At 44.4% G+C, this 26,471-nt stretch overlaps 1 protein-coding gene and 1 long non-coding RNA gene across 5 annotated transcripts in view; one reads left to right on the top strand and one right to left on the bottom strand.

Moving 5' to 3' along the window:
* The window catches only part of MBOAT2 (membrane bound O-acyltransferase domain containing 2), a 126,210-nt gene extending 115,938 nt beyond the window's left edge, over nt 1-10,272 (top strand). For 3 of the 4 annotated variants that reach the window (XM_058682487.1, XM_058682484.1, XM_058682485.1), the window contains 4 exons: nt 1,344-1,408; nt 3,068-3,200; nt 5,364-5,515; nt 7,478-10,272. In XM_058682487.1, coding sequence (XP_058538470.1) covers nt 1,344-1,408; nt 3,068-3,200; nt 5,364-5,515; nt 7,478-7,703 — 576 coding nt within the window. In that variant the 3' untranslated portion in view covers nt 7,704-10,272. The remainder of the gene's footprint in view (nt 1-1,343; nt 1,409-3,067; nt 3,201-5,363; nt 5,516-7,477) is intronic. The other variant, XM_058682486.1, reaches the window with a different exon arrangement.
* Nucleotides 10,273-22,376: 12,104 nt separating this feature from the next.
* LOC131484324 (uncharacterized) lies at nt 22,377-26,470 on the bottom strand. Its single transcript, XR_009248168.1, has 3 exons — nt 25,102-26,470; nt 22,750-22,883; nt 22,377-22,677 (listed from the first exon to the last, which is right to left on the bottom strand). It is a non-coding gene; the product is annotated as an uncharacterized LOC131484324 (long non-coding RNA).
* Between the last annotated feature and the right edge of the window lies 1 nt (nt 26,471).

The following is a 26,471-nucleotide window of genomic DNA, read 5'->3' as shown; positions in this document are numbered from 1 at the left end:
CCTCTCCCTTGTGTGTGTGTGCTCTCCCTCTCTCTCTCTTTCTCTCAGAAATAAATAAACATTAAAAGAATTATTTTAGAGAAAAAATAAAGAAGAAGGAGCCAGTTTGCTGAAGGAGGGGAGGGTGATCAGGGTTGGATGCGACTGAGATACAGGCAGTAAGAGCAGGACTCAAATGCCAGCAGCTGTAACACCTGGGGGTTGAGTGATGATTTTGGTAACGGTTTCATGGGAGGGATAAGCTATAAAAGCCAGATGATACAACTCTTAGGCATTTTTTAGCTGTACAAGGAAGGAGGGTAGAGATAAGGTCATAGCTGAGGGGAACAGGTGAAGGCGAGAGTTTTGTTTAATTTTGTTTTAAAACGGAGAGAGGGAGGGGTGCCTGGGTGGCTCAGTCAGTGAAGTGTCTTGACTCTTGGTTTTGGCTCAGGTCCTGATCTTATGGTTCATGGGATCAAGCCCTGCGTTGGGCTCTAGGCTGAGTGTGGATCCTGCTTGGGATTTTCTCTGTCTCTTTCTGCCCCTCCCATGCTCGCATGTGGGCTTGTGTGCACGTGCATGTGCACTCTCTCAAATAAAAAAAAAGTATGGATTTAAGACAAGTCTCAAGTGTTATATGATATTCTGCACTTGGATTCAGAGGTTATAAGTAGAGAGGACGGACAGTATGGTTGATCTGGGACTCGGAGTGTGATAAGCAGATGAATTAAAAGGAGGAAGAAACAAACGCATCAAGAATTTTGAAGAGCGTAATAAATACTGCACCAGTCTGAATGGTGAGAAGGAAGTGAAGACATAGGAGGAGACGCTTGCTTAGGGAAGAAGTAGAGATGGGAGACCAGAGGGTCCTTCTGAGGTCAAGGGGGAAGCTTTTATTGGGAGAGGCTCGAGTGGAGAGGCTGGGAACGTGGATAGATGGCAGTAGTTCGGGCGAGGCCAAGGTTCCGAGCAGCCACAAGTGGTGGCTGAAGAGGCGTGGGGGTGACGGAATGGAGAGGCTGTGGCTCGATGGGACGTCCAGTCCCCAGTGAAAGCGTCATGGAAGGGTCATGGAAAGGTCATTTACATATCAGGAATGTCTTTGGGATAATTCCATGACAACGACTCTAAATGTTAACATACAGGAGAAAATGGGGATCATCTCGTAGTTGTCCCCTCTGAGAAGCAAGTTTTATTTACGCAAGCACATTACTGTATTAGAAAAGCAAATATGAAGGAAATAAATCAGTACACCACTGTCAGCATCAAGTACTTGATTTTTAGCACAACACCATGTTATTGCTTGTATCTAAACCTTCATTATTTTGTTGGCCAAAGAAAAAGGTTCTTTTGTTTTTCAGATGTCAACAAGTTTCAAGATGTTTCTTGATAATTGGAATATTCAGACAGCTCTTTGGCTCAAAAGGTATGTTACTTCAAGAACAGTCTTTAGCTGTGCTATGGTGTCTAATACCTGAGGCTGAGTTTCACTGAGTTCAGATTCTTGATTAAATAACAGTGTGTTGAGTGACACTGACCTTGGTGTTAACCAGGACATACTGTTAACGTCTTCCAACGCAAGAGTCTATCGAATCTGAGAACTGTGTTGGCCTGAGTGGTGAATGTTTCTATCACGGGCTTCTCAGTCCGCCTTCCCAGGCATCTTTCCGAGATCGCCAGTGTCCTCTTACTGTCATTGGTTGGAGATTTGGTTAAATAAAACAGAGTAACTGTACAACCACTGTCCAGATGCCCTAGATTGTCCACAGCAGTTCCAGTTGCAAACATATTTCAATTTGACAGATCTTTCTGTATGTTAGGCACAGGACACAACGATGAGTAGGACAGAAAGACCCAACATCTGCAGTCAAAGAATTCACGATCTTGTTAAAAACACAGCAGGGTCACCTGCGCGTTCCCTGTAGCGAGGAAGAGCGGAGAGAGAGAGCAGGAGCAGCGAGGCACAGGGGGAGAGGAAGTGCTGGTGCCAGGATCCGTGACGAGGAATTTGTCACACGGCCGAGGGGGAGCCACAGGCAGCCCGAGTTGGGCAACATTTGTAAAAGATGAAGTTAGGGAGTTGCACAGAAACTCCCAGGGACTCTGTCTCCTTGTTCCCAGTGAGATACGTTGCTGTATCTCGAGTTTATTTTATGAAACGTTATGGCTCTAAGCACTGTGTAAAGCAGCCTTTTTTGGGAGTGTCCTTTATTTCATGGCAAGTTGCATATCTTTCTGCCTTGAGATACCCACCATATGACATTGTCGCTTTGTGGTACATTGCAGTCTCCCCAGTGGCTACATATTTTCTGAACTAATCTGTTGTGTGGTTGTTGTTGTATTTTATTTTATTATTTTTTAAAATGTTTATTTCTTTATTTTGGAGAGAGAGAAACAGAGCATAAGTGGGGGAGGGGCAGAGAGGGAGCCCAGAATCTGAAACAGGCCCCTGGCTCAGCGCTGTCAGCACAGAGCCTGATGCGGGGCTTGAACCACAAACCATGAGATCATGACCTGAGCCGAAGTCGGAGGCTTAACTGACTGAGCCAGCCAGGCACCCCTTTGTTGTATTTTAAATATGATAACTTTTGGGGGCACCTGGCTTGCTCAGTCAATGGAGCATGTGACTCTTGATCTCACGGTCGTGAGTTCAAGCCCCGCATTGGGAGTAAAGATTACTTACTTACTTACTTACTTACTAAATAAATAAATAAATAAATAAATAAGTAAATAAATAAGACACCTTTAGAAAATCTTATTTTCATTTGAGTTCTCTACCATGTTACAGGGAAATTTTAGACTAAGCACGTTGAAGTTTTTTGGTAAATAGTATAGATTTCTAGACACTAGAAATGATCATTTTAGCTATTACAGGTACCATAAAAAGATGAAAATCAAATTTGTTTTCCTAGATCAATAGGAATAGCTAATAGCCTTCACCTCCCTGAGGTCACAGGTCAAGTTGTGGCCGATGCTAAGTTGCGGTTGTTTTCCTGGTTGCCCTGGGCCCTGTCGGCTGAGAAAAGAATGATCGCTGTGGGCTGTGTGAACTCTAACCACTCAGTGTGGTGTTCATGGTTTCCAGGGTGTGTTACGAACGAGCCTCCTTGAGTCCAACCATCCAGACGTTCGTTCTGTCCGCCATCTGGCACGGGGTTTACCCAGGGTATTACCTGACGTTTCTCACGGGAGTGGTGATGACACTGGCAGCACGAGCCGTGAGTATCTAGAACCCCACGTCGTCCTCGAGGGGGAGTCCACGTGAGTGGGAGGAGGAGGCCGAGCTCACCCTCTCCCCGAAGGCCTCGTTCGTGTGGCCGCAGACGGAGCCGTGCTCTGGTTAGAAGCGAGGGGGGCGTCTGGCGTGTTTGTCCAGTGCTCCTGCGGGAGGGACCTGCACAGCGTTGGTTGTCTTTACGCAGTTTTCTGAACGAGAGCTAAAACCTGCGTTAAATAAAGATGGGTTCATTTCACAAACGTTTCCCGAGAGCTGTCCCCGATGAATCCTCCTGTAGGTGAGGAGGGGAGCACGAAGACCATGGACAGAGCCGGTGGGCCATCCCCGGGTGGCGGGTGCCAACGTTAGAGACAGGGCACAGTTCTTCAGAGTGTTGGCTTGGTTGGAACCTGGAGTCATACTTTGGGAAACAGTTGAGAAATCAGGTTGGTGACATGGGTGGGCAAGGAAGGACAGTTCAGTGTGAGCCCTTGAAAGTGACGTGACCAAAACAGCGCTCGAACAGGCTTCTTCCAGCAGGTACAGGTGAGGAGGCCTCATTTAACAAACTAGCAGAGATTTAGTCAATTTTCAGGTGGGGGTACATATGTGCATATGTACAGCACGAGGCATATATGATAGATCCCGTGGGCTTTATAGATAGTAAGTAACGTAGTTGTTTAGAGGTGAAAGAAATCCCTTTTGGTTGGGTTGACCAGAGGTGGCCTCATTAGGGAAGCGTGGTTGGATTAGGGCTTTGAAAGATGAAGGTCGTTTTAAAAGTGAGCCAAGTTTGGTGGGGGTAGAACGTGACATTGTAGGCCAGGAGATGACATTCTCAAAACCAAGTTTGGAAGTGCCCAGTGTGTTTGGAAATGAAAAGTAAATCTGGTTGAAGCAGAGACTTTGTGAATCCCTAAATAGTGGATAATTCTGGAAGGGGAAAGGAGCGCAGGGGGCGGAGGGAGGAGGGCATAATAGAAGGACTTGACAGACGAGGAGAGGGCCCAACCCTCATTCCGCCTGCAGCCCCGAGAGTCCGGGAAGGTCTTCAAGGAGGGAGATGACCAGTGGAAAGCCGTGCTTCAGGAGAGTGGATCTGCCCCTGGTGGACGGGGGCGGGGAGGGTGGGTAGGTGCTGCACGGGGAACCAGGCAACATGGTAGGTGTTGGGACTCGTTCTGGCCACTACGAACGATGGTCTCGCTGTAGGGAGAGCCATTAGCCACACACCAGGTCACTTCTGAGAAACTCGGTGGTATCCTCACGGGGCCGTGTTTCACCTCTGAACATATTAGACAAGAAAAGCAGGGAAGATGATCGTAGAAAAGAGGAAATAATGTTTGGTTAAGTTTGCACATTTCAAAACTGAAATGTTTTGACTTTTTTGGAAGCTAAAAAAAAATGTTTGAATAGTGGTTATTAGGAAACACCTATTTTGAGAATGTGTGTCGTTGCCATCTATTCTAAGTGTGTTTGGCCTGAGCTCAGGGTATGATCTTCACTTGTATTTCACAAACCCAGGGCTTCAAGAGGAAGGATGTCTCATTAAGTCATAGTAGAAAACATTGAAAACAGACAGAACGTTATTTATATATTATACCAAATATGATTTAAAGAGCTCTAGGCAGTGTTATTTTTAACTTTGGGGGAGATTTAAAAAAATTTTTTTTAATGTTTATTCATTTCATCTTTTGAGAGACAGAGAACGTGAGTGGGGGAGGGGCAGAGAGCAAGGGAGACACAGAATCTGAAGCAGACCCCAGTCTCTGAGCTGTCAGCATGGAGCCCGATGCGGGGCTCGAACTCACGGACCGCGAGATCGTGACCTGAGCCGAAGTCGGACGCTTAACCGACGGAGCCACCCAGGTGCCCCGGGAAACTTTTAATTTTAATACAACTTCAAATCTCCAGAAGAGTGGCAAAGAACTCCTACATGCCTTTTACCCACACTCCCACATTTTGCTCTCTCCATATTTTTCACAGATACATGTATTCGTTTTTGCCAAACCAACTTTTCCCGTAATGGCAGCGCCACCTTAGACTTGCACCAGCAACGCGTGAGAATGTCAGCCACTGCACGTTCTTGAAGCAGTGGATGTAGTCAGTGCGATTCTGTAGCAACATTGAAGATAAAGCACATATTTTTGTTTCTTTATTTCAGATGAGAAATAACTTTAGACATTATTTCATCAAACCTCCCCAGCTTAAATTATTGTATGATGTTATAACGTGGATAGTGACTCAAGTAGCAATAAGTTACACAGTTGTGCCATTTGTACTTCTATCTGTAAAACCGTCATTCATGTTTTACAGGTAAGTGTCACTCTTAAAAATATACCAGTGGGAATAACTTTATTATTATTATTATTATTATTATTATTATTATTTTAATGCTTATTTATTATTGAGAGACAGAGCATGAGCATGAGCAGGGGAGGGGCACAGAGAGGAGGAGACGCAGAATCCGAAGCAGGCTCCAGGCTCCAGGCTCCGAGCTGTCAGCACAGAGCCCGACGCGGGGCTGGAACTCACAAACCGCGAGATCATGACCTGAGCCAAAGTCAGACTGGGCTTAACCGACTGGGCCACCCAGGCGCCCGGGAATAACTTTATTTTTAAGAGCAAGCTCTTTGCTATTGGGTAGTGTAAAAAAATCATGCCCTAGCCTTACTTTCTGTAGTTAACTTTTTCCTCTTAAACCAAGCAGTCCCTAGATTTTTATGGAATGATTCACACCACTTAACCCTCAGACGAATATGACTTAAGAGATGTGCCAGCTGGGCAGCCGCTGCCTCAGGTCTCGCAGAGGTTTAACTAGAAAATGTAGCTGTTCTTTTTACACCTGGATGTTAACTGGACTCACCGTGGGAATCCTTTCACGATGTGTACATGTATCGAATCATTATGTTGTACACCTGAGGCTACTGTAACGTATTAGGTCAGTTGTACCTCACTTAACCAAATAAAAGAAGCAGCATCCGGCTAGATGTGGCCCGTGGGCTGGAGTTTGCTCACCCCTGCCCTGGGGTCAAGGGCTAGGAGTTTATAAGCTGAAGCAAAGGCTTTTGTGTCTCTCGGGATATTCTGGGAGTGGAAGCAGAATAATATCTTCCAGATAATCACGAGTAAGTATTGGTTGAGTCTGTGCACCAAGAGTTCGGGTTGTCAGACTGTTAACTCCAAAAAGGAGAGGATAGGCGAACTTGAAATAAGATGAACAATCAAAAATAGGACAGAGCAGTTTTAAAATGTAGTTTGTTCTTAACAAGGGATTGTTAATCCTTTTCATTGCTTTAGTCAAAAGGAAATAAATTACTTGTATTTCATGAATTTGTTCCCTTCTTACTCTTTTATGTTTCACGGGTACTTTGTCTTCTCTGTATTATGGAAACTCTTGTCTTAAATTCCATGTTTTATCTCTTTATTGTGTCCCTCACCCACCAAGTTCCGCTCTCGCTGTGTTAGCGAGATCTTTGACATCAGACACTTCATCTTTCATAAAGTCCTCATTACCCCAGTGTTTAGAAACGGCAACACAGAAGGCGTGGTCAAAAATTGTTGAATGGAATATGGCGACACATACGGACAGACATTAAGGAACTCCACTAAAATGTCCCCTTTTCACGGAATGATTACTTGTTTTTGAATGCGATCGAGCTGTTGGTTAGATTTTCTATCCCAGGTACTTTGTTCATGATCGCTTGAACTTACAGCTAAAAAAGTGGCCTCGGTCGCACTTGATTTATACTTAATTTCAGGAATAATGCCTCTAATAATATTCTTAATAATGTGACTTTCCTTTATTATATGACAGTGACCAGCTCACATCACTGGAATATTTGTAACTTAATCAGGGGCCGTAAACAGCAGAGGAGGCCAGAGCATTTAAGGCCTTTATTATCTCTGCCTTCTCTTTGTTCACTCAGTGTTCGATTCTGTGGATTTGCGAGATTATTCTTAGGTCGCTGCAGCTGCTAATAAGTACCTTTTTGTTTTTGCTCTGTGTAGCCATGGACTTATGACCCTTACAGAGGAGTGTAATGTGATACCTAGTGTCATGCTCCGAAGTGGTCTGGGCTTATATGCTGCTTTCTAAAAACCCACTAGCATACGCCTTAGAGCTGCCTCTCATGGGGCAGGGGTGGGACAGGAATGCAAGAGATGTGGTGAATGCACACATCCTGAGTGGGGCCTAGGACATTCTGACGAGTGTGCAGTTGCTAAGCATCCGTGATCAAAATCTAATAAAGTAAATTCTGGTTTTTTTTCTTCCAGCTCCTGGTATTACGGCCTGCACATTGCTGGTATCTTAGTATTATTGTTGTTGCCGGTGAAAAAAAGTCAAAGAGGAAAGAATACACAGGAAAATGTTCAGCTGGCACGATCCAAAAAGTTTGATGAAAGAGAAAATTCTTTGGGACAGAATAGTTTTTCCACAACAAACAATGTTTGCAATCAGAATCAAGAAATAGCCTCTAGACATTCATCATTAAAACAGTGAAGGGGAAAATATGCTGACGGCTATTTTTTCTATGTTAACAGAAACCACTCTTAGCACCTTTTCAAGGGATTTGTGTTTGTTTGAAAAGAGATTAAGTGGGGGGACATCTGACAGATCTAGGTAGGGAATTTCCTGTAGAGCAGATTGGAAACAGAGTGAATAACCCCTCCCAGGCCATGTCCCTGTGGGCCACGCCTTATATAAAAATATTTCCATTATCTCAATGGGCACTCAGGACCTCAGCATATGTCCACACGGTCATATGTGTGCCCTGTTGCTGAATGTATGTTGCGTATCCCAAGGCACCGAAGAGGTGGACAGGTAATTGTGTCAATCTGGATGATTGAGAGAAATTAACTTTTCCAAATGAATGTCTTGCCTTAAACCCTCTATTTCCTGAAATATCGTTCCTAAATGGTATTTTCAAGTGTAATATTGTGAGAACACTATTTCAATATTTGATGTTATATGCTGTAAAGGAATTCTGGAGGAATTTTGAAACAGGATATTTAAGATGTGGATACTTTAAAAATGCAATAAACATCTCAGTATTGGAAGGGTTTTCTTAAAGTATCTCAGATGACTGCAGTACGTAGTGAAACCGCAAACAGGACCGGATGCCAAATTATACGTAGCTTATTTTCCTGGAGAATGTAATTACTTTGTGTCAGTCAGAGCCCGTCAAGGAAGAATTTCTTCAACACAATTAAAGGTGGGTAATGGGATATTTTAAGTTTATTTTCTTAAAAAAAAAAAAAAAGCAAGAGAAGATGACAAGGGAAGGAAGGAAGGCATGAATGAAGGAGGCCCCACGAGGACTGGCGTAGAGCCTGCTGGGATGGGGCACAGGTGCACAGTGTAGGTACCACGTGGTCCGCAGACGTGCTTTTCACCTTTACTTATCTGAGTTCTTTGTGATTATGTAAGACATCAAAATGGAATAACTTTTTAACGTGGTGGACTTTGAAATGGAATTTATCAAGCATAAATTATATAGAATTGTTAGAGGGATCATGAAAACAATAGTGGTGGATTGTGTGAGGGTTATGGAAGAGAAATCACTGAGTAAGGTGACTGTCTAGTCCCTTTCTTACCCTTAACAGCTTACTTCCTGTTTGGGAAAGTTTTAGGGAGATGAAAGCTTAAAGTCGTGGGGTCTGGCCCACATTTTTAGAAAATAAAATAAATCCGTTTCCAGACTCTTAAATTCTTACATGAAAATGTTGCTCTTCACTCTTTTTAATGAGTTTTAGGTTCTGTAAGTAGAAGAGTATGCTTTTACCTTACAGGCCATTTTCCCCATAATTGATCTCACCTTGAATCACTAGATGTCTCCTTTAATGCCACAGTCTGGTGACGGGCGTGGTAAGCTGAAAGCAGAGGAGGGGACTGCGAGGCCATCCTGGAGTGTAGGGCTTCAGCCACAGGTAGTGAATCACGGGATCATGGGGTTTGAGAGAAGAGCGGGGGACACGGCCTTCTGACTTCACCTTTATTTGACCAATCTTTGATTTGACTTCACCTTTATTTGACCAGTTCGTTTCCTTTCTGCCTTACATTTTTAATGCAATGCAAATTGGTTAGGTGTGGTGTGTCTTTTATTTTTGTCGTTAGTAAGTTTGTACATGAAGTTAAAGCAGAACTCCTATCTGGCTTGAGCTGCGCAGTGTTTCATTTAAAGAGAAACAGCAAGCGTACTTGGAACTGGTGAGGTCTCAGTCAGCAAAAACATCAGCGTATCTTTTTAGAGCTTTAGAAATACCCTGGTCTTTGTTTATAGCAAATGTGGTTACTTTTCTAAAGGTAAAATTTTTCCACCTGCTGAGGTCAGCCATACCCTGCTACTTAGTTCCCAGGAAAGGACAGATAGCTAAATAAATTTTCTCTGTTTTCCCATGCATTGAGATTAAGCTAGCTGTGTAACGTGAGACGATGGAAAAGAATAGTCATGGAAAATATCTGCCCCCGAAAGGTCTCCTTAGTCTAATTACTGCTGCAGAGAATCTGATCACTATTTTTCAAAAGTAAACAAATTCAGGGTTTAAAGGACAAGTCTGGGCATGTCATAAATGAAAATAAGAAAGCTTAATAAAACTTTTTTTCAGCCCACCTCTAGCCATTAATAAATAATAACTGTTTATTTTTATCACCTATGTCATTTCTCTGCCTGTAAACCTAAAATCACTGTTACCTGTTTCTTGTTCAATGAATGTCCGCGTGGTGTTGCCATCCAGGAAGCAAGATGATTGAATAATTTTCCAATTACTTTGAAGATGATGCATTATCTACACAGATTGACTGATTTTCATCCCTTTGGATCAACTAGTTTTTTGGTTTTTGTATGAAATGGTTTTAGGATAGCTTTTCTCTAATTTTGTAGAAATTCTCGTAAGTATGTAATCTAGAAAAACTAAAGAAATCTAATTCTCAACTTTTCTTCTCAAGAAGAAACACTTTGTGCTGTGTGAAATGACTATATCTACTTGGAGTGTTGTAAGGATTAATACTTCTACTTGAAGTGGAAACTGGTCTGTCTCTACTACTGTTAAGTATAAAGGGATTCATTGTACTATGTGCTTGCTTCTTTTTTAATCAACACAGTAAGATTCAGTCCATATTTATATTATTTCTCCACTCTTCAGTTGTCATGAAACTACTCCAGAGATGATCGGTGAACATCATTATTACGCTACTCAGGGAAAAAAAAAAAAAAAAAAAAAAGGGAACAAAAACATTATTCTTCCCTCAATTTCATTTTCTTGAAACAGTAACAGTTAATTTGATGTATCTCAGTGATCACCATTTTACAAGTAGCTTAATCTCAGTTTTAAAAATGAGCATTTTTATTGGAACTCAGGGTAATTGGAGAAATGTATGCAGCTTCTAAAACATCCAGCATAGTAGAGAAGGTTTCTTTGGCTTCAACAATGTCCAGCCACCACTTACGCCACCACCATACTTTTGGTTAAGAAGTATTTTTGTTATTGACCCCTGCCGTGTGTGACAGGCATATGCAGGATTTCCATAGATAACAGTTTTCAGGAAACTTTGCAGTACAAAGAGTGGTTCTTTTTTAAAGAGTGAAGGTAAGGCACATGGAAACACTGATTGTCCTGGGAGATCTGGATGTTCATCTGGCTCTGTTATTAAGGCACCTTAGGATCTGGGCAAGTTGCCTGTCCTCTGGATCAGAGTTTCTTAATAAGAAATTAAAGGATCAGTTCTAAAAGTTTATGACCAGTCGATTTGTAATGAATGGAAGCCATTAGCAAGACGTGTAGGAGTCACGGACAAAGGCAGATTCACAATCAGAACTATTGTCATGGTCATTTACTTTTATTACTTGAGCAGCTCCAAGCCCAGACTTTTCTAAAGGTTTTCTTGGCAACCGAGGAAAATCTTTCAGTCCCTTAAATCAGAAGGCGTGGCCGCATAACCTTTCCACTGAATATAGCCCTTCACATGGATCCTTGATCATGAAATAGTCTCTAGTGAAGGAAACAGATCTTCCTTTTGCTTTCTCTGCTTGTTCGTTCATTTGTGCCGTGTGAATTTGAAGGTGATCTGTCCTAGAATATGTCAGTGCAACCCACCAAGTTTACTGGACAGGGTTTACCGCTTTAAACTACAGAAGACATGTTAAAACTCGGCCGTGAAAATAATGACAAAATTTATACTTTTATTCAAGGACTAGATTGTGTTTAGGACAAAAAAAGTCTTTCCTATTTAAAATTCATACCCTGTAAATTTTAGTTTGTATATTCACAAACCACTTGGGCACTTACACTTTTTTGTTTCCTTATTATAAACTTCAAAATCATTAGTTACTTATGTTAAGGGTTCTCCGCTAAAACTGAAAGAAAAAATTACTTGAGAGAATAGTTGTTTCAGAATGGTGCCTGCTGTCGCGTCAATGGAGGACTTGTCCGGAGTTTTACATCTAAACCGGTATTTGATGGAGTTTCGTTCACCCACTGGTGGTCTATCCTGGCTGAAATTGAGTACATCAGATTTCACATAGGTGCGGAATTCTATGTAACACTGTGAAATGTAATCTTAACTGCCCTCAAGTACCTTATTAAACTCTTCCTCTGAACCAAGTGTACATTTAAGGAATGGCTGATCATTTATACGAGTACCTTAGATGCAGAAAGTTTCTTCTGCAGCCGTCCTCGTAAGAGTGGGTTCGTATCAGTGCACGCTCCTAATGCTGAAGGAAAAGATTGGCTAAACTGTACCTGAAATTGGGATTGGAAAGATCAGAGAGTAGAGGGTCTCCACAGTGTGTTTCTGCAGCACCGTGTAGTCAAATCTATGTATAGTGACTCTCGTTACCGAAGAGAATTTAAAATGAAATTTTCCATGTTGGTGTTTTATAGGAATGCTCTTATAATCAATGACTAGGCTGCTTTTTGAGGCTCTCATTGTATAGAGGATGCAGCCAATTACATTTTAATCAGTGGGCTGCTTATTAATGTTTTTATATGTTTTAAAATAATATTTATTTTAATAGATTTTTAACAAGGAAATCCCAGTAAACAACTGACAAGCTCTATAGTTTATTGATTGGGAAGACTTTCAGAAATGGCGCCTGAAGACACATTTTTATGCCGACTGATTTGTCTCGCCTTTAGAATTAATGATACCTGTCTTCTTTTAGAAAACCTTTTATAAAGCAAAACCAAACCAAAATGACCCCAAGACTCTATGTCCTAGAAATAACAACATAAAGAAAGATCCATGTGGAATCACTGTCTAAAGCTGAAGTCAGTGATGCACGGCCATCTCTCCGCTCACATTTCGTCAGATTTTGCTGCCGCAGAAAGAAATGGAAATAAAATGAAAAACCAAAAGATACAGAGCAACACCCAACAGAATGACTAGCCATTTTCTTAATAACATGTTTCAAGTGGAAAGAGTAACTAACTACCTTTTCCTGGAGTCGAAAATGACTGTGCCTTGGCCAGTCTCTATTTTGGGGTAACTTCTCTGAGAAATTAACTTGGTAATATCGCTCTTTTGTCCTTCACCACTAAAGGACACCCGTGAAGAGTTTGACAGACTTCAACATCTGCCTCCTTCCCAGTTTTAAGTATTTTTGGTTCTGTATGTGCAGATTGGTCAACAAAGTACCTTTGCTCCTGACTTTGTGTCACAAGGGGAAAGGAATCAAACACCCCACACAGACATGTTCTAAGCCAAGCTTCGTCTGTCACCTATGCACGACCGCCTCTCGGAACCAGAAAGGCACCGCATGAACCAGTAGGAATGACACTAAAGATAATTCAGGTGGAATGAGAGAAACCCTTCTATGTGCAGAGGGAGACCGTATGAGCTCATTCCTGCCTTCCTTGAAGAGTCGTATCTTGACCTGTGCCTAGGAGTGGTCGGACATCGTCGCCCGAACATGGGGAGGGGGCCCCAGCTGTAACAGCCGGTTTTTGTCGTCTGCCTTCCCCGGGTAAGACTAGAATGTGGCGTTCTGTGCTTTTTTGTTTTTGTTACTCCAAAATATTTTTTTAAAGAAGGGTTATTTTTCAACAGATCCGTAAACTATTTCTTGTTGTATGGTTCTCAGTTTGAACTCCCGCTGTGTCGGTTACACTGTGACTTGATGATTTCATAACCCCTCCTTTCCAGTCCGTGTCCCTGGCGCTGCTGGCTTATTGCTGGGTTTTACAGATGTTTTTAACTTGCGTATAAATGTTTTTTTTTCTAATTTCTGTGTCTTTAAAACTGATTAAACGGTAGTTTAAAAATATGTGTGTGTGTTTGCTAATTTCTGAGGCTTTAAATTCCATCTATAGAAGTGAACTCCAGGCCTTTCACCTCAGGAGAGATCATGGTCTTTCGTTTACTAGGGGATTCTTCAACATGATGAGTATATTCTAAGGAATCATTAACTCTTTAATCGCTTACAAATGACTTAAAACATTGCAAGGACGTTGATGGAGCTAGAGTGAGTGTATTATGCAGAGCGAAATAAGTCAGAGACAAATACCATATGATGTCACTCGTGTGGAACTTAGGAAACAAAACAGATGAACATATGGGAGGGGGAAAATAGAGGGAAACAAACCATGAGAGACTTAAGGATGGAGAACAAACAGGGTTGCTGGAGGGAGGTGGGGGGCAGGGGCTAAATGGGTGATGGGCATTAAGGAGGGCACTTGGGATGAGCACGTGGTGTTAATGTAAGTGATCAATCGCTGAATTCTCCTGAAACGGTGCACTTGTATATTAACTAACTGGAATTTAAATAAAAATTTGAAAAGAAAAATACTTAAATTGTAGTCACATAAACACTTTGGAAGGCAACTAAAACAACCTTAAGTTAGGGGCGCCTGGCTGTCTCAGTAGAGCATGCGACTCTTGATCTCGGGCTTGTGAGTTCAAGCCCCACGTCGGGCATGGAGCTTACTTCAAAAACCAAACCCCTCAAGTGAGTGTACCTCTCAAGTGAGACCTCAAAACACAAACCTCTCAAGTGAGATCACCAGGGCTCCCACTGGGTTTCTGTGCCTTGATTTCAAACTCCAGGGAACTGTGTGTCCAGAGGCCCCTCTAGACTCTGTCGTGAACCACCATGGGAAAAACGTCTTCAGCTAACCGTCGTACGAAGATGCCAGGCTGGACACCCCCAAGTAAGCCCGTCCTGGTACTTGCTCACTGGGAAGGCCTTAGACTGTGATGGCAGGTTTAATGACTCCCTTTTGAGATTCAGGGCTGTGCTGACATTGGGCCACGACCACAAGTGGTCGGGGCACCGCTCCTGGAGTTGCCTGCCAGCCCAGCACATCCCTCCCAAACACAACAGCTTGGGTAACATCCTTCGCGGGAAGGAAGGCCCGTGGAAGGGCTCCTGTTTTATATGGATGAATATTGTAATAATGTATTTTGTATTCGTTCTTTGAACTATCCATTCCATGATTCATGAGTTCCTACCACTTGCGGGGCAACTGAAAACTAAACCATGGCCCTTGGCTTCAAGAAGCTAGTAAGTGATTACCATATAATACAGGAAGAGCTTTATTATAGGCATGCACAAAGGGGCCTCTGGGACCAGGCGGAGGGGGGAGCTTGGGAAGAGTCTGGGACAGCTGTGCACAGGGTTTGTGAGGAAATGTTTTACTGGCGGAGAAAGATGTGGGAGGGGCAATAACTAGAGGAAGAAAAAAAGCATATGTGGAGAATTTTCTAGCATTACACACCCATAGACGAAAACGAACAAGGTTAAATCCACTATGTGCCAACTACCCAACACTAACTTGTCTTCCCCCAATTAGGAAAGGAACAATAGGAAGACGTGGAGTTTAGACCATTTTTTAAAAATAAAAAAAATAAGACCTTATGAAATATTTCAAGCATATAGTTCACTACAGAACACAATTAATAGACACTCATGTGCCCACTGCTGATGTTGAACAAATGTTTTTGCTTTGCCACATTAGGTTCAAAATTTGTCTTTTTAAAAAAAAGTTTTTAAGTGTATTTACTTTGAGAGACAGTGCAAGTGGGGCTGGGGGCAGAGAGAGAGAGAGAGAGAGAGAGAGAGAGAGAGAGAGAGAGAATCACAAGCAGACTCCACACTGCCGGCTGCAGAGCCCAACGTGGGGCTCCAGCTCATGAACCGTGAGACCGTGATCTGACCTGAAAGTAAGAGTCAGATGCTGGGGCACCTGGGTGGCCCAGTCGGTTAAGCGTCTGACTTTGGTCCAGGCCATGATCTTGCAGTTGGTGAGTTCGAGCCCCACCTCCGGTTCTGTGCTGAGAACTTAGAACTTGGAGCCTGCTTTGGATTCTGTGTCTCCCTCTTTCTCTGCCCCTCCCCCACTTGTGCTCTGTCCCTGTCTCTCAAAAATGGACAAACATTGAAAAACACTTCTAAAAACTCAGACACTTAACTGAGCTACCCAGGCGTCCCAACCTTTTTTTTTTTTTTCTTTTTTTCTTAAATAAAAAGCACATTGCACATAAGGCCAACATAGCTTTCTCTTCTCCCTCCTTTAGAAGTAACAGCTACGTCAGTATGAGCCTCTTTTTTTCAGCTTTTTGGTTGCCTTTCTTTCTTGTAAACCTAGCTACATGGCTTTAAAAACATTTTTATGTTCAGGACGCCTGGGTGACTCAGTCGGGTAGGTGTCCTGCCCTTTGGTTTCGGCTCAGGTCGTGATCTCACGGTCTCGTGGGTTCAAGCCCTGCGTTGGGCTCCTTGCTCTCCCTCTCTCCCCATCTCCCTCTCATGTTGTCTCTGTCTCTCTCAAAAACAATAAACATGAAAATACTAAAAAAAATTTTTACGTTTTATTTTGTATGCTTTTCTAGGTGTCTATAGCAAGACGGCGTTGGTTCATTCAAGCTTGTTGCTATAGGCAGATGTCGGCTCAGATTGTTAATGTCATTAAAATACTGCATTTCTCTTTACCGGTAAGCTCTTTTCTATTTTCTTACTACATTTCTTTTTCAAATTTGCTTTGTTTTGTGCTTGTGTTCGTTTTTTGTGCTCACGTCCTGCAGAGCAATTCCGGTGACATCCATTAGCATAGGCTGAGACTTGCCACCAGCTGAGGGCAGGCCCAGATCTGCCGGCCAGGGCTGAGCGGGGTGCACTGTGCCCAGGAGAGGGATGCCATTCACTGGTTGCCGTCCTTTTTTGTGGGGTGGGTAAGAGAGTACTGTGACGAGACGAGCCTAAGATCTGAGCTACCGTCAGTGGGGAAGGCCACCGCCCCCCACCTGGAGACCGAGGGCTCCTGAGACCACGAGGCCCCTCCAGCTGGCCAACTGGACCACCAGCCCCTCAGGAAAGCTGAGTTCCTGTTTGTCACCCCACACCTTTTAAATGCATGAGTCGCCTGCTCTCAGGAAGAATGTTATAAACACATTGCCTCAGGATTGAGCTGCTGCTCCCATCCCTGCCAAAAACAAAAAAAAACACACAAGTACTGGAAAACCGTCCTATAATCCACAGCCTTTACAATAAAGTTTAAAAGAGCAGTCAACATAGGACCTGTGTTTCCTCGCTCATTCCCAACCCTCTGCTGAACACCATGTGAGGGTCATTTTTGATCTCTGTTGCTGACTGTGGTAGTTGGTTTTCCATTTTTGTATCACATGATCTTTGCAGCATTGGGCTCTGTTGACCAGTCTCTTCTTGAGATCTCTTGCGTTTTTTTTTTTTTAAGTTTACTTATTTATTTTCTGGCGGGGGGAGAGAGAATCCCACGCAGGCTCCACACTGTCAGCCCAGAGCTCAACACAGGGCTTGAACTCATGCACTGTGAGATCATGACCTGAGCTGAAACCAAGAGTCAGACGCTTACCCCACTGAGCTACCCACGTGCCCCAAGATCTCTCACCTTCTATCCTCTTGCTTCTGCCTCTGGCTGATGGCTGTCTGCTGAGATCCCACACCCTGTTCCCCCGGTTACACCCTTGTTTACTCTAGTTCCTCAGTGCCTGTCCCGCCTCCTGGGCAGGTCTGTCGCCCAGCTTCCTCTCCCTCCCTCCTTCTCCCGCATCTGGCCAATATGCATGCAACTCCCACCTCAAGATCACAGGCACCTCAAATTTAGGACCTCCAAATCCGCCACCCAGTTTCATCACCCGAAACTTGTGATTCCTCTCGTAATGCCTGTCCCGTTCACTATCACAGACATTTCCCTGGCTACCCAAGTCAGGAACGCGCGCACAACCCGTAGCCTTCCTTACCCACCGCCACATGTCTGCAACTTCCGCGTGTGCCACCTCCTGCGCAGTTGACTCCCCGCGGCCCCAGCCTCCCCATTTCCCACCTAGGTGGTGACCTTGCTGATCTTGCACCGTCCAGGCAGGCCTTCCTCCAATCCGCCCTCTAAAGCGCAACCTTGGGCCGTCTTTGTAACATCAACACGTTTTACGTTCCTCGAAAAGGAAACTGTTCCCCGAAACCTTTATGATAAATTCAAACTCTTAAGTATGGCATACATTCTACGATCCAACCCCCGCTTACCCTGCGCTGTGCTTTTCTCTCCTGATTCACGCCCCTCCTGATACACACGTACTGCCATGGACTGAAGGTGACCCCCATGAGATTTATGTTGAAATCCTAACCCCGAGGTGATGGTGTTAGGAGGTGGGGCCTTAAGTCATGAGGGTGGGGTCCTCAAAATGGGATCAGTGCCCTTATTAAAGAGACCCCAGAGAGCTCCCTGGCCCCTTCCATCGCGGAGGACACAGTGAAAAGTCAGCAGACTGCAACATGCAGGAGGGCCTCTCGCCGGAACTTGACCTCACTGGCATCCTGATCTTAAACTTCCAACCTACAGAACTATGAGGAGGAAGTTTCTGTTGCTTATAAGCCACCCGGTCTACGGTATTTTGTTAAAAGCCCCATCGACTAAGACACTCACCTTTGTTATGCTTCAGCCTTGTTGGATAATTATACTTCCTCCAATCTCTCTCTCCTGCCTCCTAGCCTGTGTACCTGCTGTTCCCTTTACCCAGGATTCCCCTTCATACCACACCGCCCCGACCTGTGCTGCCTAGCTAACTCTGGTTTCATCATCAGGATACAGCCTCAGTCAGGAAATGTTCAATAAGCTAATATTACGTGCCAGACAGAATGATGAGGACTAAGCGTTCAGACATGAGCCACTTCTCTCTGGGCCGAGGCATGACCCGGGGAGCCGCCTGAAGCCAGCATTCCCGGCTTGCCGTGCTAGTATTTGAAATGTTCTTCCCATCCTTAGACATGTAAAATTGTAAGCGGAAGATCTACACCTGGTCAAAAAGGAAGTTCTCTCCGGTCAAAATTTATTCAGGAGAAAAACAGCAGGCACATCGTAGTGGAGAGACATTCTATGAACTACCAGACCAGTATTCTTCAAAACTGCCAAGGGCATCAAAAATAAGAAAGGTCTAAGAAACTGTCACAGTCAAGAGAGCCTAAGGAGACACGACGACTAAATGTCACATATCCTGCGTGGGATTCTGGGACAGAAAAGGACATTAGGATAAAAGAAAGGCTAAGGAAATCTGAATCAAGTGTGGGCTTTAGTTAATGATAATGTGTCAGCATTGGTTTATAGTCATGACAAATGTACTAAGATAAGATGTTAACAGTTGGGGAAGCATGTGGGGTATGTGGGGACTCAATCTCAGGGTCGTGGGTGTGAGCCCCATGTTGGGGGTAGAGATTACATAAGTAAATTAATTAAAACTTGAAAAAAAAACTATTCTAAAATAAAAGCTTATGTGTATGTACACACACACGGTGTGTGTGTGTGTGTGTGTGTGTGTGTGTGTGGTGTGTGTGTGTGTAATAGTGCGTTGGTAACTCTATGCTAAATCACTGAGATTTAGAGTTTCTCAGTGATTTAGCATAGAGTTACCAATGCACTATCATGCACTAGAATTTTTTTTTTTTCTGGATCATACAACATAAAATTCATCAAAATCCCTGTGCTTTTAGGACAGTACTGTAACTGTAGCAATGCTCCGGTACTGATTCCAGACCGGAAGTAAGAACGTGGGCTAAGGTCATGGAAAAAGTGCAAGGTGGTGTCAGAACAGATGGAACCTGTATACCTGGGGGAGTAACAGGCTCCGAAGCACGCCCCCTGGCGGCCTGACTTAGAACGGTAGACAAGATCTTTGTTGGAAGGCAGGCCAGGGACCTGGGAAGCCAGAGTGTGGGCAGGTTCTTCTGTAAGGATATTGAAATCATCGAGGATCATGTGGTGGAGAGAGTGACAATTATCAGGTTCTAATTTTTTTCAGTAGGGAGTGACCCAGGGGAGTCTGTAGGTGTCAGCAGCAAGGAGGGATGGCATGAGCTTCTAAACCCTAGGGTTTTAGGAAGGAAGCAGAGACAATTTTTTTGCAGGTGACAATGAGGAGGAAGGAGGGCACCTTCCTCATCTCCAGGGTCAGTGATGAGAGAAGGAAACCAGCTAACACTTAAGATGTCTGCAAAGACAGGTATGATCTCAAGAGAGAGAAGGGTTTTCATTAGAGCAAATGTCGAAGGGAAGCAATTGAGGAAATAGGGGATATTTTACTAACAATGTGCCATAAATCCCGGGACAGTGCAATTTCGGGGGAGGAGGGAGGGTGTGGAAGAGAGGCAGTACAGAGCGGCATGGGGATAGCAAGTTTTCCTCTTCCAATACTGATGAAAACAGAGATGATTTGGCAAACATAAATACACTGAAACGCTATCTTCTAGATGAGAGAAACTTCCAGGCAATCACTGTGGCAGCATGAAGTTTGGATTGCTTAGCCATTTGTACAGGAATTTCCACCAAAAAGCACCACCAAAAATACCTACTCACATTGTGGTTTATGGGTCGAAATTCCTAATGGAATAAAATGTCAGGAGCACATGATTATTGGAATAAAATTCCATAGTTCTTCATTATTAGTCAGTTTCTCTTTGAGCAAACTGATTCAGAACGTCAGATGATAGTCATTTGGGCCGTTTCCTTATATTGGCGGTATTTTGAATCATTCTATTGTCTACTTTTCTGTTATTCTTGACCAAAGCTAATAAAAGTTTTAGTTAATTTCACATGTTTATGGCCTACCTGTGCCCCTGGAGGAAAATTACTTTCAGGAAAAGACTGTGCACCAGTATAGAAGAAAAGTACAGTGACTCACTCTCTTCCTGCTTCAAGTACACTGATAAATGTAATTTGACCACTTCTTTTCTGTTTTTATGGGCTGGAGTGGGTTTCAGTGAACGTACGGCTTATTTGATTTGCAGATTAACCACATCCTTGAATTCTCTCTTCTCTTCTTCCTGTTGTCCCTTTAAGTAAACTTATTAGATTGGTAACATGAAAATGTGCCCTGCTGGTAGCCTAGTTTGGCTTTATTTTTATTTTTTTATAATTTTTAAATTTTATTTAAATCCAAGTTAGTTAGCCTATAGTGTAGTAATGGTTTCAGGAATAGAATTTAGGGATTCATCGCTTACATATAACACCCAGTGCTCATCCCAAAAGTGCCCTCCTTAATGCCCCTTGCCCATTTAGCCCATCCTCCTACCCAACACCTCTCCAGAAACCCTCAGTTTGTTCTCTGTATTTAAGAGACTCTGATGGTTTGCCTCCCTCTCCCTTTTTATCTTATTTTTCCCTTCCTTTCCCCTATTTCATCTGTTTTGTTTCTTAAATTCCACACCTGAGGGAAATCGTGTGATATTTATCTTTCTCAGACTGATTGATTTCACTTGGCATAATATATCTCTAGTTGCATCCACATTGTAGCAAATGGCAAGATTTCTTTTTTTTTTTTTTTTTTTGATCACTGAGTAATATTCCATCGAATATATATACCACATCTTCTTTATCCATTCATTGGTCGATGGACATTTGGACTCTTTCTATACTTTGGCTATTGTTGAAAGTGCTGCTGTAAACATTGGGGTGCACGTGCCCCTTCGAATCAGTATTTTTGTGTCCTTTGTATAAATACCTAGGAGTGCAATTGCTGGGTTGTAGGGTAGCTCCATTTTTAATTTTTTGAGGAAGCTCCATACTGTTTTCCAGTTTGCATTCCCACCAGCACTGCAAAGGGATTCCCCTTTCTCTGCATCCTCACCAACATTTATTGTTTCCTGAATTGCTAATTTTCTTGTTTGACTTTAGTTGCCCTGCAAACAACTAAAACTCAAAGTCTTTTTCATATGAACTGATAATGAACTCTCTTATAACTTTCTTTCTTCCAGTTCTGTCCCTCTTTCTGTCTCTCCCTCTGTCCCCACTCCATCTGTACACAGGGTTTTACATTTGCCCCTCAGCACTGCCTCTCATTTCTGTTCTTAATGCTGTGGTCCAGAGTATTCCTTTTCTTTCTGGTGCATCTGAGGGTGAAAGAGACTTCCTTCTGTGTGTGTGTGTGTGTGTGTGTGTGTGTGTGTGTGTGTATGTTTTAATGTAGAGGGAACATACTAATTAGTCAGGGAGGAAGCTGGCAAAGATACTAAGAGAAGTGACAGTGACACCATCATTAATTAAGGCAAAAAAAAAATGACATCTCAACAACATCCCTGTTATCCCCTCTCCTTTTCAGTAATGGATGTTTAAAGCAACAACTTTGGTTGGGGCACCTGGGTGGCTCAGTCGGTTGAGTGTCCAACTCTTGATTTCAGCTCAGGTCATGATCTCATGGTTCATGGGATCGAGCCCCATGTTGGGCTCTGTGCTAACAGCATGGAGCCTGCTTGGGATTCTCTCTGCCCCTCTGCTTGTGTGTGTGCTCTTTCTCCCTTTCTCTCAAAATAAAGGATAACTTACAAAAAAACAGGTAATAGCTTTGGTCAATAAAGTTTTTGTTTCAAATCTATTTAGAAAGTTAAAGAACTCTCTGTGGTGAGATTAGGAGAGATTCCTCTTCAGGTTTTTTGCATTTTCCAAATTCTTCATAATGAACACATGCTCCTTGTATAATCAAAGGAAAGCAGTTAAAAAAATTAAAAAAAATTTTTTTTAATGTTTATTCATTTTTGAGAGAGAGAGAGAGATAAAGCGCAAGCAGGGGAGGGGCAGAGAGAGAGGGACACATAGAATCTGAAGCAGGCTCCAGGCTCTGAGCTGTCAGCACAGGGGCTTGAACCCACGAACCGTGAGATCATGATTTGAGCTGAAGTCGGACACTTAACCAACTGAGCCACCCAGGCACCCCTAGAAAGCAGTCTAAGATGTTTATTTATTTCTTTTGAAAGGGTGGGGGAGGGACAGAGAGAGAGGGAGACAGAATCCCAAGCAGCCTGCAAAGCTGTCAGTGCAGGGCCTAGGCGTGGGGCTTGAACTCACAAACCATGAGATCATGACCTGAGCTGAAACCAAGAGGCGCCCCAAAGGAAGGCCGTTTTAAAAGCAACATAGTGTGTATAACTTCTTAAGATTTCTATGGAAAATATGATCTAAAATGAAACTGAAGCCATGTAAGGACATTGGGCTGCTGAGATCCTCATCCCGATATGCTGATACTGTTAAAAAAGATGGAAGGGTGATTAAAATTACAGTGTTGATGGGGAGGGTGGTGAGGGGTGGAACGATACCTCATAGTTTTCCTTGCACGTAATGGCACAGGACACGTAGAGAGGCCAGACTCTCAGAGTGATTGACGTGTTTCTGCTGAAGCAGGAAAGCCTTCGGATGGGTTTGCCAGAAAGATTTAGGCAAGCTGTATAAACTGCAAAAAGATCAAGGAAAGTGGAAAAAGAGAGAGGCTCGAAAGAAAACGGAGGAGAAGGAATTTCAGTTCTATTTTGCAGTAGTTACATTGTAGCAAGGTGGGAGTATTAGAATCCTTAAGCACGAAAGGAATAAACGACATTTGGCATGAGTTAGGGCATATTTATTATCAAAACAGATGTAATTTCCTAAATGTAACCATTGTGTTGATAGAGGAGAATGGGATATGGCGGGATTATAAAATAACTCTCTTTTCCTCAGAACCGCACCTGCACGAACTCTACGCACAGACTCTGCACAGCTACGCCTCGCTCCCCACCCCTGGGAGCGGATGAAATATCCAGTAGGGCTCATCACTTAACAATTTTCCTCCTTGGGGCGCTTGGGTGGCTCAGTTGGTTAAACGTCTGACTCCTCATTTCGGCTCAGGTCATGATCTAACAGTTCAAGAGTTGGAGTCCTGCACTGGGCTCTATGCTGACAGTGTGGAGCCCGCTTGGGATTCTCTCTTCTTCTCTCTCTGCCCCTCCCCTGCTATGCGCCCATATGCGTTCTCTCTCTCGCTCGCTCTCAAAAGAAATAAATGAACTTTAAAAAAAAATAATTTTCTCCTCCCTCTTAGATCATAAAACTATCTGTTCACTTTTGGTTTAGAGATTCTCATTTTGGTAATTAAATGCATGGCCCGGATAATACTAAAACTCCTGAATTTAAGGTTCTCCCTTCCCCAGGTCAGATCTGCAAGGGAGGAGGAACTCTAGCTGGCAAGATCTTTCATTTCCCTCAGTGCTTCTCTCTTCTCCCTCTCTGCTTTCCTTGCTGTCATCTGACCTTCCTCTCATCCTCCACTAAAATTTGGGCTGGAGTAAAGCCTGTTTCCAGTAGCTTCTTTCCAGGCTATGATATGGACTGTTTTAAAAACAATTCCTAAAAGGACCACTTGTACACTGAGTATCTTCAGGGTTTTTTTTTTGGGGGGGGGCGGGGTGAAAGCGGAAGGGAGGACATTCAGGTAGCATCGGCAATTGTCTTTCTGGCGTCTGGGACTGAACGTCGCACTTCTAGAATGGGATTTGCCAGGCTCTTAACTGAGAAATCCCCACAGCAGTGCATGGGTGCTTGGGACCACCTAAGCTGGAGGACCAGAGCTTCCTGCCCCACCTCCCGTACCTTGCTTGCTGTTGTATATTCCAGTATCCCCCAGAGAGGTGTTCTGGTGTGGCGGTTCACTGGCACTCAGCCCGGCTGACACCTGCTGGGTGGGCAGAGCTCAGCTGATACAGAAGCTGAGGCCTGTCTAACGCCAGCTTGTTGGAAGGGGTGGTTGTGCTAACCGGGCAGGCCCGTTGCACTTCCAGAAATTATGGGGTGAAGGGGCTGGGGCGCGTGGTGGTGCCGTGGGGATTATCACAGGCCGGGGAGCTCCTCGGGGAAGGCGCATGAGGATTCAAGAACCCTGCCTTCCTGAGTCATCATCTCCCTGGCCGACACTTCAGTGAGATCTTCACTGCCTCTTGGCCCGTTTTCTGATATGTAAGCCACATTTTCTCTTTGTGTGCGCAAACTCCTCCAGAACATCTGTCAAATGCCTGGCTGACTACTCAATTCATTGTGTTTCGAGCCCAGGCTACCTTTCTGGGGCTACCGATTCTTGTCAAACCACAAATTCCTATTCCCATGTCACTGTCACAATCAGGGGTTACGAAAATGTCACCTGCTATCCTGTGTAGGCCTTCAAAAAATTACTTGACATTAAAACAGTATGTTCATATTGAAATCACTGATTTGGACACGATGGGACTCAAACCCAAGTCTGAGAATGTTATGTCATTAGGATCAGCTGGGGAGATGTTTTTTTAAATCCCCAAGTGTGCTCTTAGTTTTTAAGAAGGCTCACGGATGCGTCTGATGTGCCAAGGCTGGGAACCATTGAAAACATTTCTCCGTGGATCAAGCTGGCAACTTCTAGAAAAAGCCAACAAGGAGTATGGCTCCATCAGATATTGCTGTGACATGCATGAGACCAGGAGGGAGCACCCCCAAATAATTTGACAGCGTTGTAGATAGTGTGGTTTCTTCCTCAGTGGTTTGTTAAGGCCAGACACTGTTCCAAACAGGGTAAGGGAGTTGGTGCGGAATAAGGATGGACTGAACCTTATAGTGGGAGAAGACAGGTAAACAGGTTAAAAATGCTTTAACACATGCTGAGTACCTACTAGGCCCTATGGATACCGAAGATGGACTGGCCAGCTCTGCTTGAAGTCTTCCAGGAAGCTATACAAAACTGGGGACTACTTAAATTGTATCTTAGAAAAAGGAATTCATCTCTTGGAAGCAGCTGGGCAGGAGGCAGGGAAGAACGTGCAGGGAAAAGAATGGAAATGAGGAAGAGTCAGGCCCATTGTTCCAGGAACTGTAACTACTTGCCAGCCTGGGGGTGGGGGCAGGATAGGTGGAAACTAGTGGATGGAGCAGGGGTTAGAAGTGTGTCAGGGGCCCGCCCCCCCCCCCCCCCAGGAGTCTTGCGTGTTAAGCACTTTTTGGGAATCTATTTTATGGAAATGGAAGGCTGCTGAGGAGTTCAGGCAAAGCAGTGACCTGAGGGAGCAATCTGCTGGAGAACCAGTTAGCAGGGCACCAGCAGAGGCAGGGAGAGGGTTGGGGGCTCTGGGGTTAGCCCTGGAGGGGAGCTTCAGCAGCCTTTAGACTGATGGGGGTTGATAAAGAGGCTGATGGGATATCATTGGGAAGGGGAGGGAGAGGTTATAAAAAGACTTCCCAATTCCGGTCTCGGTCTCGGTGGCTGGGCGACAGGAGCCAGGTCCCCAGACAGGAGCAGTCCGGGAGGAGGATCACACTGGGTGGGGACGGTGAAGAGTCCAGCTTTGCGCTGAACTCTGGAAACACCAGCAATTTAAGGGAGGTCGAATCTGACAGGTGCAGCCAGAGGAATGGGAGGAAAACTAGCAGAATGAGAGTCATAGAAGCCCAGAGAGGGGAACATTTCCAGGAAGGAGTCTGGAACCGAGTGAAACAGTGAGAAGTGAGTTGAAAGCTGTCAATCGCTCTGGCCTCGGGAAAGACCGAGGTACCTTCAGCAGAGACTGGGTGGATGGCCCGGGCTGGCCAGGGGTCTGGGGAGCTGGGGAGGGAGGCGGTGGGCTCTCTGGAAGACCAGGAGTGCAGATCCCACAGGCGCTCAACGGGGCTGACACCTCTCCTGTGGGTTCCCGAGGAAGGGGCTTGAGCAGGCCTTCGTTTGCAAAGCCTTAGAGATGTCTTCTGAAATTATAATTGGGTTTAAATTACTCTGCGTACAATTTGATTACAATGGTGAATAGGGATTAGGAGTGAGTGACCGATAATCCGAAGAGTGACACTGACGAGGAAGAAAATATTGCCCGCGGCGCTTGTCAAATTGCACCCCTTTGGAGGCCAGAGGGAGGGGGCGGAGGGCCGCTGAGCGCGGTGATTCGCTGACCCTGCACCACACCCACCCGCCCGCGCGCGCCCCGCAGCCTTCGAGGCTGGCCCCCGCCCGCCGGGGGGGCGTGGCCACCTTCCGCCCCGCCCCGCCCCCCGCGGC

Source organism: Neofelis nebulosa, chromosome 9, assembly GCF_028018385.1.
Source record: "Neofelis nebulosa isolate mNeoNeb1 chromosome 9, mNeoNeb1.pri, whole genome shotgun sequence".
Taxonomy (NCBI): Eukaryota; Metazoa; Chordata; class Mammalia; order Carnivora; family Felidae; genus Neofelis; species Neofelis nebulosa.
The sequence above is the reverse complement of the archived record's forward strand: the minus strand, read 5'-3'. Positions and strand labels throughout refer to the sequence as shown.